The sequence below is a fragment of the Amia ocellicauda genome, chromosome 11 (genome assembly GCF_036373705.1).
Source record: "Amia ocellicauda isolate fAmiCal2 chromosome 11, fAmiCal2.hap1, whole genome shotgun sequence".
Classification (NCBI taxonomy): Eukaryota; Metazoa; Chordata; class Actinopteri; order Amiiformes; family Amiidae; genus Amia; species Amia ocellicauda.
The window spans coordinates 24,591,176-24,608,187 of NC_089860.1; the positions used below are offsets into that span (position 1 = coordinate 24,591,176).

Sequence of the window (17,012 nt, forward strand, 5' to 3'; positions counted from 1 at the left end):
GCCTCAATCCCAGGAAGGGACCAGACTGCAATCTCTCCCCCAGCTGTGATGTGCAGATAGCAGCACTGTGCAGGTCTGCTCTGGGGGTGCTAACCCTCTCCACTCACAGTGGATAACACATTTGTAGACGGTTTATACAGGACATCTCTGAACTTTCTGTTACACAATTAGATATGACTGCATTGAAATTTATAATTAATTTCGATCTACAGTTTATGCAGGCAAACATAGCAACTAAGTACATCTTTGAAGTTGCCTCGTTTAAGGTGGCTTTTTCTTCACCTTTGACCTCAGGCCTGTAATGCACAAGTTAAATTAACCCTTAACTGCCCACATGGAAGAGGCATTCTGAAACATATTTAAATAAAACTAGCTTCAAAGATTTTTTCACTGATGTACTCAGGCAGCCAGAGATTTGACATTGATCTTCCTCTTTGTTTTTAAGCGTTTATGCCAAAACATCTGTTCAAGATCTTCCTTCCATGTGGGCCCCCGCCTGGCTCTCTAACTGTGCGTTTCCTCTGGACCTGTCGCTAATGTTCCCTTTCTGTTCTGTTTTTTTCCTTTCTTATCACTTAATTTTCTTTCCCTCTACCCACTGCTGTTCTTTCCTCGGTCAACTGTCTTCTTCTGTAAGTACCTCTTTGTTCCCACTGTCTGTCTGTCTTTCAGATACTAAACACAGACTTTGTGTCTTTCTGAATATACACGCAGTACGAACATATATATATAATTATGTATTTATTCATCAATATTTAAGAAGGGACATTTAACGGAGGGAAAAAAGTAATGGCAAGGTTTGAACATCTGGAAGTCAAGATCAAATTTACTCGACCTCCACCCCCCTGCTCTCTTCCAAGGAGGCGGCGCGATGCTCTGCACCAGAACAGTAGACCTCAGCCTGACGCAGACTGGTCCTGCTCGTGTCACAGCAGAGCCGCTTTATTTATTTATTTGTTTTTACGAATGTGTCGTTTTGTTTTGGACCGCTTGTCAAGTCTCACGCTCTAAATCATCTAGAGAGCCACGGTTTGGCGCACACTCGCTTGCCTCGCTGCATCTAGGCCACCAGCTCCATGCACGGATGACTCTGCTTGTTGCAAACTTTAAAAAAGTGGAGGAATTTGAAATGTCTTGCTTTGACACAAACCGCACAGCTGAGGCCGAATGCAATAATTATCCTACAACCTAGCCCGACGTAAACCATCAGAGTACATTTTCAACATTATATTCAAATCTGATTCACTGGAGGACCTGTGAGTGGGAGGATACGTTCCTGCTGTGACGTTCACAGATTCAAATCATTTCGGAAACTGTTAGAACATGAAGGACAATTTAATCAAATGGCTGGACAGTACAGCCCTGTAGCCACCGGCTTACCCTGATCTTACCCAGCACTACAGAAGAGCCCCGTGCTCCACTCAGCCTTGCTTTAAAGGGCTCTTTATGACAGGTGTTAAAATAATAATAAAGTGCTTTCACCCGATTTTTATTGTTTGGCACAGAAATTCCTCGCTTGTGTATGTTCATTGAGACTCAGAAGGCGTCTCATCTGACGTCCCATGCTGGAGCTATAACTGCCAACATCAGGGAATGTCTCCCTCTTTCGTTGATGCTTATTTCAATGATTTGTGTGTTGCGGTTTCGGAGAGCTCTCCCGTCCAGTCAGGGAGGGCTGGTGAGGGTTGCCCCCTCATGGACTGTCCTGCAGTCTCTGGGAATGTTGCGGTCAACTTCCTGGACACTGCTGGGAGCAACGCTGGGGGGGAACATCTTTCCAAGGAATAATGTACATATCTGTCAGATATTGATTTAGATGTATTCCACCATAGGCTCCTCAGTAGGATACTTGGGGTGTTTAATTCAAAATACGGGAAACACGCAGGCGAGGAAAAAAAACGGATAAAACAAATATTTACAACCCGTTAACGAAAGTTCACTGAACACGCTCAAACACTACTTAACTGCAGCAAATCAATAAAAGCGAGGTGACCTCAAGCTAGATTGTGAAGCTACATCCTGCCAGAATCTGCCTTGGCACAGCTGGCAGCTACCAAGGGGACAGTGCTGTAGTTTGCATCTCTGGCCACCATTCACACCAGCGTCCGTCTCTCTCCACAGACAATCATCGCTACACAGCCACCAAGAGCAAGACGAGTGAGGACATAGTTCACTCGTCTAAATACCCCTGCGCCTACTCCCCGGACCAGTACCAGCACACTGAGACCGATTACTACCAGTACCATGGCTCGCCTAAAGGTATGGGACAGTGCCCTGCTCTGGTCTGACTTTATTATTATTATTATTATTATTATTATTCAGTCTTTATCCTATCCAAACCAAAGAATACAATTGTTCTGTCCTCATGCTGGGGGGGTGTAGAGTGTCTTACACAAATCTACTCAAAACTGTACAGTCGGCTTAGTGTTTGTTGATGTTCAATTCTCTGCTGACTTTCCGAAGTAATTGCTGTGTGTTTTGATTTATGGAAAAAAAAAATAGCGGTGGTTTGGGGATACGACTAAATTAATCTTTGTGGATTAGATGTAATAAACAGTGAACAGACTCGACCAGAGCGGCTGTTGTTTTTGTAAAGGAGGACATTGCCCAGAGTAAGGACTCTCCTGCATTGTCACTCACCACAGATGTAGCCCGAGCGACCAGACTGTTTAGGATGCAGAACAAATGTATACATTTGCAAGTCATTGCATGCCAAAGGAAATGGCATAAACCAGCTCCAATAACAGCTCTCTGTCTCTCAAATTGAAATGAGCTTTATTGGCATGAGCTAGCATTTGGTATTGCCAAAGCATGTGTAATACAGGCGATACATGAAAATGTCTGAGTGATGCTGCAGCACTGTGGGTTACAGGACACAATGATGTAATATCCACCTCAGTAAAGCTGGCAAAACATATTGAATTTCTCGCCCCCCCTCACAGCCCCTCGTGCTCGGAGGTTTTCATCTGGTGGAGAGGAGGATGGATGGAACCACAGCCTCCATAGGGTAAGGCCCTGCAACTCTTCCTCTCCCTCCCTCTCTCTCTCTCTCTCTACCTCTCTACTCTCTCTTACATTTTGTGTTCCCTTTATGCATGCGTTGCTTTAAGGCTTAAAGCTTATCCGGACAGAAATTGTGAATGAAAGAATTTACACTGCAACTCTTTAACAATGGGAAAAAAAATACAAAAATGTATAAAACACACTGGGGCTTCATTCCCACCTCTGTGATCTCTGAGCTTGCCTCTCCCTGGGTGTGGGGTTGTTTGTTTGGCTGCACTTGTGCCTGGAGTGCCTCAGAGCAGCCTCGCCGCAGACAGTGGAGGTAATCGTCTGATTTGTTGGATTGATGGAGCGGCTGTCTCGGCCGTACGTGGGAGTGCGCCTGGCAAGGAGGAACTAAACTCGCTCTTCACTGAGTCCCCGAGGGGAGACCTGCCTGGCCCAGATTCCTGTGGTTCATCTCTGTGATGAATGAACGCGTCGGTTCTTTTTGAGGAGCTGTGGCCTGCCCGGTTCACCTCGGACTCACGTCAGACACCGCCTCCAGGCAGAGGTGGGGCTTGAGTTCATGGTAGATTCCCAAACGACAAGCCCCACAACAAGTCCATCGTCACCAGAATGGGGGGGGAGTTTGTAAGTGAGTGATAATGGAGAATGAGGTTTAAATGATAGACAGATTAGGGGTGTTTAGAGTAGGTTAACTCATATGCTGGATACGGTAATAATACAACTGCCCTGATGTTCAGAGGCAGAGGAGAGGCGGCTGCCACGTTTCCCAGCCCCTCTCACACAGACACGGACTGGTTCAGGTGTGGGAGCGGGGTGTCCCTACACCCCCCAGAAAACGCTCTTGTGATTTTCCCCTGCATGAACACTAACCCTCCTCCCTCTGACTGGTGTCTCTCCGCCTCTCCGCAGATCCAGGGTGGAATCGGACGCATGATCCTGAAGGAGGAGATGAAGGCGCGCTCCGGTTCCTATGACAACGACCCCTGGGCCAGCGCGCGGCACTCTCGCAGCGGCAGCAAAGAGACTCTGCACAGCATGGGCTACGAAGCCTCCATGAACGGCTGTGAGTGCGAACACGAGCCTTCAGTTTCTCCAGCGCCGTCACGCGCTGCCCTCATGCCGGTTTCCCGGGGTGCATTTATAGCACCATAGCAGTGTTTACACTTTTAATTTGGTTTATAACTTTTTGGTTTTTCCACGGTATCATTGCAAACGTGCCCGGAATGCATAAATCTAGAATTTGACAATGGACTACTGAAATGAGAAATACAGATGAAGGAAGAGATGATCTTATGGTTACATTTCAGTTGTTTTTGAGCATTATTTGGAATAATTTCCATGAATTTTGCCCTTAGTGAAGTTGAGGGATGAAACTGAGGTCACGTTGTGGTCTGGGCTGGGGTTTGGGTCAGAGTGCCCAGTAAACGGAGGCTTGTGTTAAGGATGGGGCTGCGATGCCAGGTGAACTGTATTGCTTTACAAATCCTTGGTTTTGCTACTCAATGTAGATTTTGTCTTGCTGATGGCTATAAATGGAAGCAAATATTTCCATCCCAGACACGCACACAGGGCCTGAGTCCAGCTGATTTGCGCGAGGTGAGGATGCACAGAAAGGGATTGTTTGTTTCCTGGGTGTGCGTTCTTGAGGAGCGAGCCCACAGCTGCCATGAGACAGTGAAGGCAGTGTTGCCAGTTGGCTCCGTGGTCCTGCTCAACTAGCCCTGCAGGAACGCGTGTGTTTGTCCCTCTGCCAGCTGGGTAATGGCAAAATCAGGCCAATTGATCTGCAGCTGATCTCGTAGCAGGCGATACAGAGCACAGCGCAGGATTTCCTCAGCAATGGCAAACCTCCTCCTTCTAACACCAGCCTGCGATGTTGCCCGTGCAGCCTCAATAGAACTACTTGCTTATATAAGAGAAAATATCGTGTAGCGTAAGTCACACTGTGCGGGGCATGGGACGGGTCGGGTGCCAGGGATCGGGTTGTGAGCAGCGGACTGGGCACTGTGTTGAGGAGGAATCCGCACTCACCAGTGTGAAAAGAAAGTTGCCCACCAGAGGCACATGAGTGGCACGGGACTCCAGCACGTTCCTGTCTGCAAAGCCTGGGACACTCACAAGGCCAGTGCTAACGATTTTCCACAACCACTTATGAAGGTTTTAGCCTCCTAAAGCATGTTTTAAAATAATAATGAAGCGGGAGGGGCTTTTGCATGCAGGCTACCCCGGATTGTGTGAATCGATCGGCCGGGGCCTCGAGGCTCCAGGGCTGCTCGGGTTTCTGTTGAGTGAGAGCAGCGGATTACAGCGGCTCCCTGCCCACACCGTGGGTTACGAGTGAGCGCTGCGATGAGGAGCCAGGGAACGATCCCCACTGACCTTGGCTTCCTTGGCTGAGCTCCTAATTAAAAACTTCACGGCAGAGCACGTAGTTGGTGGGGTGCTGGGGCAGCTAGACAGCAGGGAGAATGAAGGGTAAATACAGAGAGAGAGAGAGAGAGAGAGAGAGAGCAGGATGACTCAACCTGTTAGTTTGTTTTATCTGGGTTGTCATACAATCACTAGGTGGCCAGGGCACCCTTTTCTTGAGTACTCGGCGGCTCGGGACTGTAGCATTTTGACAGGCTGAGCTGAACGCCCCCGGCACAAGTGGTGATGAAATGTGGCCTCCAAAAAAACACGTTCTAGAGGAAAGATGAGGGCACAGGTTCGTTTGACCCAGCTGGTTGTTAAGGGAGTACACACTTGACTGCCAGATTTAATTTTTAATGAAAATCCCTCCGTCTATTTAACTGGATGACTGAATTTAGGAAGATTAGCCTGTGGTTTACAATGTTTTCGTAAGCATCTCTGGGCTCGCTGGGATTTTCTTTTTTGAAGCTAAAGTACAGATTGTTCTTGTAGCATTGCTCTCCCTCCCTTCCCTCTCTTCCTCCTCTCGTTTTCGATCCACATGTCTCTACCCGGTGCTGTTTCTGTCCTCCGTTTCTGTTTCTCTCTTTCATGTATTCTGTCCCACTCCCCCCCCTCCATCGTCCTCTCTCACTCACTCTCTCTCCATCTTTCTCTCTACCTCTCTCTCAACTATAGCTTCCCTTTATGTGTCACCCCCCACCCATTTTATTTCTGGAGTCTGACACGTGGTTGAGGGTTTCTGAATTCCTTTTTCTGAGACAGCTTCCATTGTGATAGATGGGAACCCGGTTAGTGAAACACGCACCGCCGGCCTCTGTCAGGGCTGCAGTCCAGCCGTGTGTTGGTTGAGACTCCCGGTGCCCAGCTCTGCCCATGCACTGGGATACTGTTCTCAGTACCGGAACAAGGCCAGTCTGGTGCTGCAGCAGCGCCAGCGGCCTTATAAATGTTTTATGATGCAATTTGCTTTATCATGAGGGAAATCGATGGGATCAGAGGGCTGGGGGGGAGTCTGTGTTCAGGAATGCCTGAGCTGGACTGACAAGGTGGGAGAGAGAGATTAGACAGAGCGCTGCTGCGGATGACGCCTGTGTGTTTTTATTTTATTTGGTTATTGGTTTTGGCTTTGACCTACCCTCTGGTTTAACAAGGGCGCCGTGTGGAATGTACAGTATCGTACAAGTGGTCATGCTGGGGCCCTGAGGGTGGGCTCTGATTTTTTCTGATTTCTCTGCAGCGGACGTCCAGCAGAAGAATAGTCAGCCAATCAGGTCACACCTCAAACAAACAAATGTCAGCTATTTGTTTGTGCTTATTTTGAAAAAGATCAGGAAGTATCAATCTTATAATGATGTTTCGTTGTCACGCTGCGTCTCAGGGCGTTTCAGTTAAATTTCCCTGTCATGTTTCCACTTGGATTGGTACCAGTTCCCTCCTTCCACCTCAAAGTCCAGCTACTCGTGTCATATAATATTGCGCCTTTGCTCTTTACAGAAACACCTCGGCTTCATTCAAAGACTTGACGCGCTCCTTAGTTTCTGGATGTACAGTGTATTCATTTATTTACTTATTTATTATGAGAAATGTTTGTTTGTTGTTGTCAGGAAGTGCTCATAACTAATGCTGATCTCGGGGCTGGCTGGTCAATATCTCAACAGGATGTATATTAGTCTGGTGCGGTAGCTTACACAGCAGGACCAGATCTCCTCGTGAAGTCAATCACAGACACTGCAGAAGTCAAGGCTGTACTGTCGCTGGCCTATTTTAAGGGCAAGCAGTCTGTGAGAGCTTTACAGTGTCAGTGATAGAGCTCTCAGATCATTCATCTGTACCACTGGGATCTTTAAGGGCTCTTTAAAGATTGTGTAGTCGTTCGTAGGCGTGTGTGTGTGTGCATGTGCGCTGCCTGTTTAGTCTATAATAGTGTTGTCAGAAATGACCTGCAATAGACTCTTTTTAGACCCCACTTGTGTAGGAGGATAAACAAGGCAATGTACAGAGACAGCAATAGGTTGTTAGGTGATGCAAACATGTTTTTCTGCAAATGTGTGGGAACTTTCTTTCTGTGCACGTGTATGAACTTTACACCTTTACATGTACACTTGCAAAACACAGCCATGCATATACTGAATGTATATGTATATATATTAGCCCAGAAAAAAAATGTATCTGTCAGCTTATAACTTATATGAATTCTCACCTGAACCAAAAATTAAATTAAGAACAAAATACTTAGGTTTGGGGGAACTGGTTATACTGTATCTGCCTACTGGTACTAGTAAGCGCTAAATTAGATATGTACGCTAATGATTTTTGCACGTGGCTACAGATTGAGTAGAGACTGAGCTATATTGCTGTTGTTGCTCTTAGAGGATGCTGTTCCAGGTCTGATCGTGTTTTGCTTTTTTCATTTCAGCTCCTCGGTCACACTACACTGTGGACAGCGGTGAGTCCCATCACAGGTTCGATTTGTGTTTCCGAAGCCCAGAGATGGGCGAAGTGATTGTAGGTGACACCTCTGTTAACTGACATGGGTGGGGAGAGAACACACAGGGGACTACATTGTTATTTAGTCATTATTTATGAATGCATGAATGAATAAGTGAATAATCTCTCTATATATCTATTTATCCCTCTATCCTATTTATCCTATATATCTGTCTGTCTATCTACCTATTTAACTATAGTTTCAATGGTTTTATCATTCGCAACTGATCTGTTTGATGTATTTATTTAGTCAACATTGTAAAATAATAATAATAATATCAGCACTGCTACTATACAATCATAAGGTGAGATGCCATGCACACTTTATTTCCTTGAGATACTACCTAGTCCAAACAGCAGCCAAATCGACTTGCATCGGTGCTGTGAGGTCCTATTCTGCAATTTATATATATATATATAAAAGGAACCACCATAAATTAAGGACAGAGACAGCAGGGGAGGGGGAATGAGGATTTAAACATGTATTAATAGCAATTCAGGGCAGATCCTTAATCTGAGTTGCTTGGTACAGCCAGGGATTAAAGCAGGCTGAGCTGGAGGCAGGGTTGGGTGTTACATGCAAATTCAAATTTCAAGGTTTAAAGACGGCATTGACCAGAGGAGCGTGTCTCCAAGTTCCCAGCTGAGCTGCACGGGGTCAGGGCTGAGAGACAGGGTTAGGTTTGCAGATATCGCCCTCTGCTGTCCGTACATTGATCTGCATTGATCAGAAATCCCTCGAATTTGAAAAGGTCCAGTAAACAGCTGAGGAGCTCCACAGTTTGTGCTGCGTTCATGAGAGATGGTTGTAGTTTGATGATTGTCAGAGGAATGGTGCTGAACCTAGTCATGCTTTTTTTCAGCCACAGTCCAGGAGTAGAGTCTGTCTGAGGCTGGTAATCACAGAGGAGCTGTAGAATAGGCAACCGTTCCATTTGTCATATAACAAATAATAAAATAAATTAACCAATTAAGCAGCTGCTTGTGTTCAAAATCCTGCTGTGGAATAGATATTTGAGACCCAATGCCTGAGTGTATGAGTGCGTAACAAATATCTGTCGTCAGCTACTGCTCGGCAGGATACCTGGGTAAAGACATCCGCTAAGCAATCCATCAATCAATGCTGCAAGGGGGTGAGAAAGATTTCAGTTCCCTTTCCTGTGAGGAGCCAGAGCTCAGTGTTTGTGCAGTGATACTCTGTTGTGATGGAATGGATCAATACTGATATTTTGGGTTTGTTTGTTTGCCATTTTTCTTTTAATTTGTTTACACTTCACGTAGAGAACATCGCTCAGGGAGAGGATAGCATTTACACAGCCAAATCACACACGCACACACACAGTCACACTCAAATACAGGAACACACTCACACACCCTCTCTCTCTCACACACACACACACACACACACACACACACACTAAAATGACCGCTTTTTCACAGCCCTCATCCTCCCTACCCACCGTTGCTGTAGAATAAGGCTGTTGACATGAAAGAAAAAAGACCAGCAGTTTCCTTAAATACAAAAGCTTGTATAGTGCAGATGCTGTGTGTGCGTGTGAGGGAGGGGGGTTAATTATGTAAATGTTTCTGAATGCTCTCGTGTTTTTGTTTCGTAGACTCCTTCATTTCCAAGTCTGCCTCCCTGCCAGGCTACGGGAGAAACGGCCTGCACAGGGTAAGACTTCCCGAGCTTCCTGCTTCCTCCAGCCTTGGGGGTTGAGGGGTCAGTGTGGGCCCAGCGCAACACAATGCACTGCAGCCCCAGAGCCTGTTTTTGGTTGAGGTATTGTAGAAATCAACTGACTGTAATAAAGCTACCTCGTAAAAGAAGCACAAGATATAGTAATAATACCCTAGTCAGCACACACCAGCAAGTCGACAGGTTTTTGTTGTTTTGTGTTTAATTGTTATTTTGTTTTTTGCTCTTCTAGCCGCAGAGTGCAGACTACTTCCAGTACGACAGCAGCAATGCAGTAAACTGGGGGATCAGAGGTAAATGTTTGTTGTTTTCATTTAGATAAAATGGCTGACCTTACTATCCACACTGCAGATCTGACAGTGTGTACTGCCAGTCAGCTTTTTAACTGACTTCAGTGAGAAACAATAAAGTAAATTATGCGATTAAGAAGGTAGATGTATCAAGAGCCTTCTCTGCAATTAATGGGAAGATCCGCTGTTTGTGTACCTATATGGATAAAACCGAAACCAAGTACACTGGTGGGGATGGCTGTATCGCACAGACAAGTGTGTGGCTCCAGTACTGCAAACGCACAATGTAAATGTACAACAACAGGGAGTGCCTCGGCATCTTCCGCAAAACAAAATCTCCCCACCGTTCCAGAATTCCCAAAACAGATTTTATTTATTTTTAATATAATGTTTTAATCAAGACAAGGTCAAGGCCCACTCCTTCATGATAATGGATCACACTCCAAGAGTTATGAAAGCCCTTTGCAATGTTGAAGTCTCCTCGCCTGCAAAAACATTCTTCATTCGCAACGGCAACATGAGAAATCTCTCGCGGCCTCCGCCAGCTGTCAAACCCTGCAGTCGGCCCAGAAAATAAGAGCCGGGGCGATCAGCCTGCTCCCCTCGCTGCCTCCGTGGCTCAAAAGCAGAGTCATTCTGTAGATTTTTATTGATGTATGTATGTATGTATGTATGTATGTATGTACAGTGAGGGAAAAAAGTATTTGATCCCCTGCTGATTTTGTACGTTTGCCCACTGACAAAGAAATGATCAGTCTATAATTTTAATGGCATTTCAAAAAAGTTATAAATTGATTTGCATGTTAATGAGGGAAATAAGTATTTGATCCCCTAACAATCAGCAAGATTTCTGGCTCCCAGGTGTCTTTTATACAGGTAACGAACTGAGATTAGGAGCACTCTCTTAAAGGGAGTGCTCCTAATCTCAGCTCGTTACCTGTATAAAAGACACCTGTCCACAGAAGCAATCAATCAATCAGATTCCAAACTCTCCACCATGGCCAAGACCAAAGAGCTGTCCAAGGATGTCAGGGACAAGATTGTAGACCTACACAAGGCTGGAATGGGCTACAAGACCATCGCCAAGCAGCTTGGTGAGAAGGTGACAACAGTTGGTGCGATTTTTCGCAAATGGAAGAAACACAAAATAACTGTCAGTCTCCCTCGGTCTGGGGCTCCATGCAAGATCTCACCTCGTGGAGTTTCAATGATCATGAGAACGGTGAGGAATCAGCCCAGAACTACACGGGAGGATCTTGTTAATGATCTCAAGGCAGCTGGGACCATAGTCACCAAGAAAACAATTGGTAACACACTACGCCGTGAAGGACTGAAATCCTGCAGCACCCGCAAGGTCCCCCTGCTCAAGAAAGCACATGTACAGGCCCGTCTTGTTTGCCAAGTTTGCCAATGAACATCTGAATGATTCAGAGGAGAACTGGGTGAAAGTGTTGTGGTCAGATGAGACCAAAATCGAGCTCTTTGGCATCAACACAACTCACCGTGTTTGGAGGAGGAGGAATGACCCCAAGAACACCATCCCCACCGTCAAACATGGAGGTGGAAACATTATGCTTTGGGGGTGTTTTTCTGCTAAGGGGACAGGACAACTGCACCGCATCAAAGGGACGATGGACGGGGCCATGTACCGTCAAATCTTGGGTGAGAACCTCCTTCCCTCAGCCAGGGCATTGAAAATGGGTCGTGGATGGGAATTCCAGCATGACAATGACCCAAAACACACAGCCAAGGCAACAAAGGAGTGGCTCAAGAAGAAGCACATTAAGGTCTTGGAGTGGCCTAGCCAGTCTCCAGACCTTAATCCCATAGAAAATCTGTGGAGGGAGCTGAAGGTTCGAGTTGCCAAACGTCAGCCTCGAAACCTTAATGACTTGGAGAGGATCTGCAAAGAGGAGTGGGACAAAATCCCTCCTGAGATGTGTGCAAACCTGGTGGCCAACTACAAGAAACGTCTGACCTCTGTGATTGCCAACAAGGGTTTTGCCACCAAGTACTAAGTCGAAGGGGTCAAATACTTATTTCCCTCATTAACATGCAAATCAATGTATAACTTTTTTGAAATGCGTTTTTCTGGATTTTGTTGTTGTTATTCTGTCTCTCACTGTTAAAATACACCTACCATTAAAATTATAGACTGATCATTTCTTTGTCAGTGGGCAAACATACAAAATCAGCAGGGGATCAAATACTTTTTCCCCCACTGTATGTACAGGACATAAAATGGCAAACTGGCTACTAAAAATTATAATCAGGAGCTGGATGGCCCCTAGAAATTTGTTCTGGCTACTAAAAATATTCAGGAGCCAATGTTATGCCCTGATGTATGTATGTAGGTATGTATTTATTTTGTGAATATTAAATCCTCTATTTCTTCTTCTTTCCTTTTTTGCTTCTTTCAGAATACAAGGTAAGGAACAGGCAGGCACCTGCTATCCCCAACAGTTTCTGAGCTGGATCTTCCACATCTGTGCAGTGCCTTCATGGAGTGTTGGCCAGGCCCTCATCGACCTTTGACCTTTCTCTTAGCATAAGGGGTTAGGAGGCAACGACAGCAGTGTTTGCTCCCTGTATTTTAAATTGGATCTTTGTTCCATATCAGTATGAAGATGGATGCTTTAAGACTGGATTTATCACACTCAGGAAATAATATTAATCATAATAAAATGAATACAGACTCTTAAGTAAGGAATCTCAAAGCACTTTAAATAATAATAATAATTTACCAAAGAAACCGTTTATGAGTGTGGCAACTTGTGTGTGTGTGTAAAACCGTTACAATAATTATATTATTATTATAAGAAAAAAGAACACACACAAGCCAGGTTTTATAATGCCGACATCCACGTCTGAGTACCAGTGTGTCTTGATTCTATACCCACCCTCCTCTGCCCCCTCCAGATCTATCCCTATGAAACTCTAATAGTGACCACCAGGGGGCGGAATCGGCTGCCAAAAGACGTAGACAGAGCCAGGTTGGAGGTGAGTGAGTGATGGTTCATCTATGATGTCAAGCGGGCACTGCTCTGGAGCGCTGCAGACCCGGCGGGTACTTACACTGCCTACCTTTCTCCAGTGTTTAAAAACCGTCATCCAAGCCCAGCTGGCATTAACCCTACTCCCCACCCTGGTCTTCGGGGCTTCTGAAACACACAAAAAGAAAAAGAAATGTAACAATGTATTTCCTTTCTTTCTCCTTTCTTGGGCGGATCACAGCGCCATTTATCCCCTGAGGAGTTCTACCAGGTTTTTGGGATGAGCATCGCCGAGTTTGACCGGTTAGCTCTCTGGAAGAGGAACGAGCTGAAGAAGCAGGCCAGGCTCTTCTGATCGGAGAGAGAGAGAGAGAAAGAGAGGGAGAGGAAGAAAGAGAGCGAGAGTGACCATGTACTCCAGCCAAAGGGAGCAGACATGCTGCATCTGCGAGAGACCTTGAGCAGAGCTTGCGCTGGGGGCGGGGGGACAACTAAATGCTCCCTTTGCAATTGTATTCAGCTTTTTATTTTGATAATGTTTTACTCTGTATGTATTTATTTTTCTTTTGTTCCACAAGATGACTGTGGCGTGTCTAATTACATTACCAGTTGTGTTAAGAAGTCATTAGACACAGGTGGGGCTTTGCCTTATTAAGCTGTACAGATTACAGCGTGACTCGAATGTTGGTATCATATCTGCCACTCCATGAGACTGTCGCGGTGTGGAAGAGCGGCGTCAGTTTCTTATATTGATTTACACGTGGAAAAATATATTTTACACCATGTAATCCACTTGGGCATATCGTAAACGCATACCTTCAGCTTCATTTTGCATTCATCACATTAGTTTTAGCTTGTACTACTAAGGAGATGGGCATTAGATAGGTGTTGACGTGAGACGCTCCACTATGTGTTTCATATCCACACAGCGGCAGCAGGTGGAGTTTGTTTGGTGTGGAAGATGCTTTCATGAAGTGATGATGTAAACCAAAACAGGATGTAAAGAAATTAATGACGTATCAAAAAGCTATGGAGGCAGATGCTGCCGATCCCTCTCCCCTCCCATCCGCATTACCATGTTTAGGTTAAGCACTGAATGTTATTTCCCGGGGAAAAGGAATTCCCTCGAAAATCTATAGATGTTTTCAGGAATGTATTAAGAGTTGTTTTGATCTATACATAATAATACTACTAATAATAATATTAATAATAATAATAATACATCTTTTACAATTATTATATTATTATAATTGTTATTATTATTATTATTATTATTATTATTATTATTATTGTATTTTACTGCTTAGAGTTCTGTGTAGCAATTAGGAAAAGATTCTTCTTCCTAAATAGAACTAATGACAGGATGTTATTAGAGTTTAGGTGTGGGGTTACAACCTATGATTCATAGTTTTGCGTCCAGGTAGCACCACTCAGACAGACAGAGTGTGAGACAGGAAGCACAGTGGACAGACAGGACAGGGTCTGGAGTAGTTCATTCTAAAAAACTAAGTCAGGGGTGGCTAACCCTGGTCCGGGAGAGCACAGGGTCTGCAGGTTTTTGTTTTATCCAGATTGTTAACTGCTTAATTGAACCAATTATGGGTTTTAATTAGGCTAAATGTCCCTGTGTTCAAGATATCCATTGACTGGTAATTAAGAGAGACCTGTAAATCCTGTAGGATTGTGGCTCCCCAGGACGAGGGTTAGCCACCATGGACTAAGTGAAAGAAATTATGTTTGTTCTAGACTAATAATAATAATAATAATAATAATAATGAAAGTGTTGTGTAATGTAATGGCTTTTGACCAGAACACAGCAGTAATCAAGTACACAGGTCGGTGAACAAGGCCCGTTTCAGTGCACATGACTCCTGTAGAGCACAGAGCTTGGACATGTCAGTCGAGCAGATCTATGACACTTAAACCCAACATGGTGCAGGAATACTAGAGGGGTTTGTTTTGCAGATGAATGTTAGACACCATGCAGTACAGTCACCAGTCAGCTCAGGCTTTCATGCACAGCAGCAGCTGGCAGGCCCTGGTGCGCGTCCTCCTTCAAGTTATTAGACCAACAACACAAACGGACAATGACAACAACATGACGGTATTTTCTAAACTGTACATTTTATTTTTATTTCATTTTCTTTTTGTAACGGTATACAAAACAACCTAGCTACTGTATTTACCTGTCAGTACTGTATCAACAAATGATGTATATCTTATATTTCAATAAAATGCTGTTTTCATGTGTACAGGGGCCACGCGTGATCTATCTCCTGGCTCTGTTTTGGCGAGCCTGTGCGGTGCCATTGATTTGGTTAGTTATGCACATGAACAAGTCATATAACTGTATCTATGGAAGTGGCTGGCGCAGGAAAGTTAGAAAGTTGCAAACGCACACAGTTACATTGTGTCGACAATGTGAGGGATCCCACGTTTCCACAAGCCTTTGCCAATCCGGTTGATCCAGTCCCTCGACACAGCATGTCATTTGAGTGTGATATTTGGGGAGAGCGCCAGTGTCCCGGCAGCACTAGGACCCAGTGGTGACTGTGAGGCAGTGGGCTGTTGTTACTGCCCGAGGAGTCTGCCTGTATCCCACACAGCTGGAACCGCTGGACCATGAGCTGCGGACGCAACTCCGGGAACCTCTTCAGATAGGGAGCCGTCCTGACCACAACCTGCGATGGACAGCAAGACCTGTGAGTAGCCCAAACGCAAATCTCTGTCCGTGATCGGGGGCTGAGGTTTTTTCTTTTCATTTCCCACTGGGGAGTGCTCTGTGCCAGTGTCCGTGCGGCGGGTTTGCACGTCTGGGTGGCTTTCTCTTCCTTCACACAGCACAGAAAAGAGGGACAACCAGCGGTGGACTAAAGGACAGTCAGGGTGCTTCAGTCCCCACACTGCTTGGGCAAGACTTCCCTGCCCTTTTAGACCTCATGTACGGGGCAGTCTTCATTGTAATACTCGCAAAGCTTCTTCCATGGGACCGATACAGAATGAATGCTATATATTCAGATCGATGCGACAGGTGTTTCCCGTGGAGTCCGTGGAGTGAGGACTGCACATGTTCAATGACAGTGCCATGTTATACTACAGTGCCCCAAACTGTAATGTACCTGTTGGGGTGTCAGATGAGAAGGCAAGTGTCTTTGGGGAATTGCAGGCGCCTGGGTCGCACTTGTTCTTGCTCCAGAACTCTGCTATGAACTCGGTGGACCTTTTAGCGGCAGTGCTTAAAGCAAATCAATTATGACCTCGTCTGGATGCTGCAATAAACGGGCTGATGCACACTCCTTCCCCGTTATGCAAAGGCCCCCGGTCTCGGTCCAATGACCCTCTGACACCCCAGCCCCGCCGCTCAGCCGGTTCTGCACCGAGGCGGGGTGTCACTGTTTATATCCACCTTTCCCTCCCCCTGCTTACAAAGCGCCCTATCTATCTATCCAGATCCAGAGCTGCGTGTTTATGAAATGGGGAGGGGGTTTCTCAATGTGGGGTAGTTAACACATACAAGAGTGTCTGTTTGCAACTTCACAAGACTTATGCGAGCACCCTGGCCCTTTCCATCGCTGCCCTGTTTATAATCATGAGTAACGCCTGACTTTATAAGGAGAGGAGCTGGACCGCCTGGCAGGGAAGCGCTTTTGTTAAAATCCCATTGTTTTGTGAGCCGCTGAGCACTGCAGGGTGGTTTGTATGAGTGATCGCAGGGTCAATTTAGTACTGGAAAAGCCTTTATTCATTTAATTGGCTCAAACACACAATGAGATGATTCCTACAGACTTTTTCCTATAGACAGATTTGGTGCTGGGTTCATGTTTTAAGGCGTCAAGCTGGGAATGACTTCAAACTTGCGTCTTTAAAGTAAACAGTATGTGAGGTGACTTTGATGCATTTAAATTAAATTTTGTATTGTATTCCTCTTAGCCAAGGTGTTGGAAATACTTGTGTGAAGTTCACTGTGCGGACGGCAGTCTGTGTATCATACAGTGCTGTTTCACTGCAGAGGCCTGTTCACACTGTACTGTAGTGTCTCCACCTTTGGTCCTGGAGGACTTACTCTGTGTGCTGGTTTGCACTCCGCCCTCCATGTACTTACCTGACCGATGTCCA

General features: G+C 45.5%; 2 protein-coding genes across 2 annotated transcripts in view; both read left to right on the forward strand.

Moving 5' to 3' along the window:
- Nucleotides 1–15,148, forward strand: part of ablim3 (actin binding LIM protein family, member 3) — a 91,323-nt gene extending 76,175 nt beyond the window's left edge. The window contains exons 15-23 of the mRNA XM_066717074.1: nt 2,140–2,259; nt 2,943–3,007; nt 3,922–4,075; nt 7,844–7,873; nt 9,531–9,589; nt 9,846–9,906; nt 12,324–12,331; nt 12,823–12,903; nt 13,138–15,148. Of these exons, the coding sequence (XP_066573171.1) occupies nt 2,140–2,259; nt 2,943–3,007; nt 3,922–4,075; nt 7,844–7,873; nt 9,531–9,589; nt 9,846–9,906; nt 12,324–12,331; nt 12,823–12,903; nt 13,138–13,251 (692 nt within the window). The 3' untranslated portion in view covers nt 13,252–15,148. The remainder of the gene's footprint in view (nt 1–2,139; nt 2,260–2,942; nt 3,008–3,921; nt 4,076–7,843; nt 7,874–9,530; nt 9,590–9,845; nt 9,907–12,323; nt 12,332–12,822; nt 12,904–13,137) is intronic.
- A 310-nt stretch (nt 15,149–15,458) lies between these two features.
- afap1l1a (actin filament associated protein 1-like 1a) overlaps nt 15,459–17,012 on the forward strand; it is a 33,874-nt gene continuing 32,320 nt past the window's right edge. Inside the window, exon 1 of the mRNA XM_066717079.1 lies at nt 15,459–15,598. Within this exon, the coding sequence (XP_066573176.1) occupies nt 15,583–15,598 (16 nt within the window). The 5' untranslated portion in view covers nt 15,459–15,582. The remainder of the gene's footprint in view (nt 15,599–17,012) is intronic.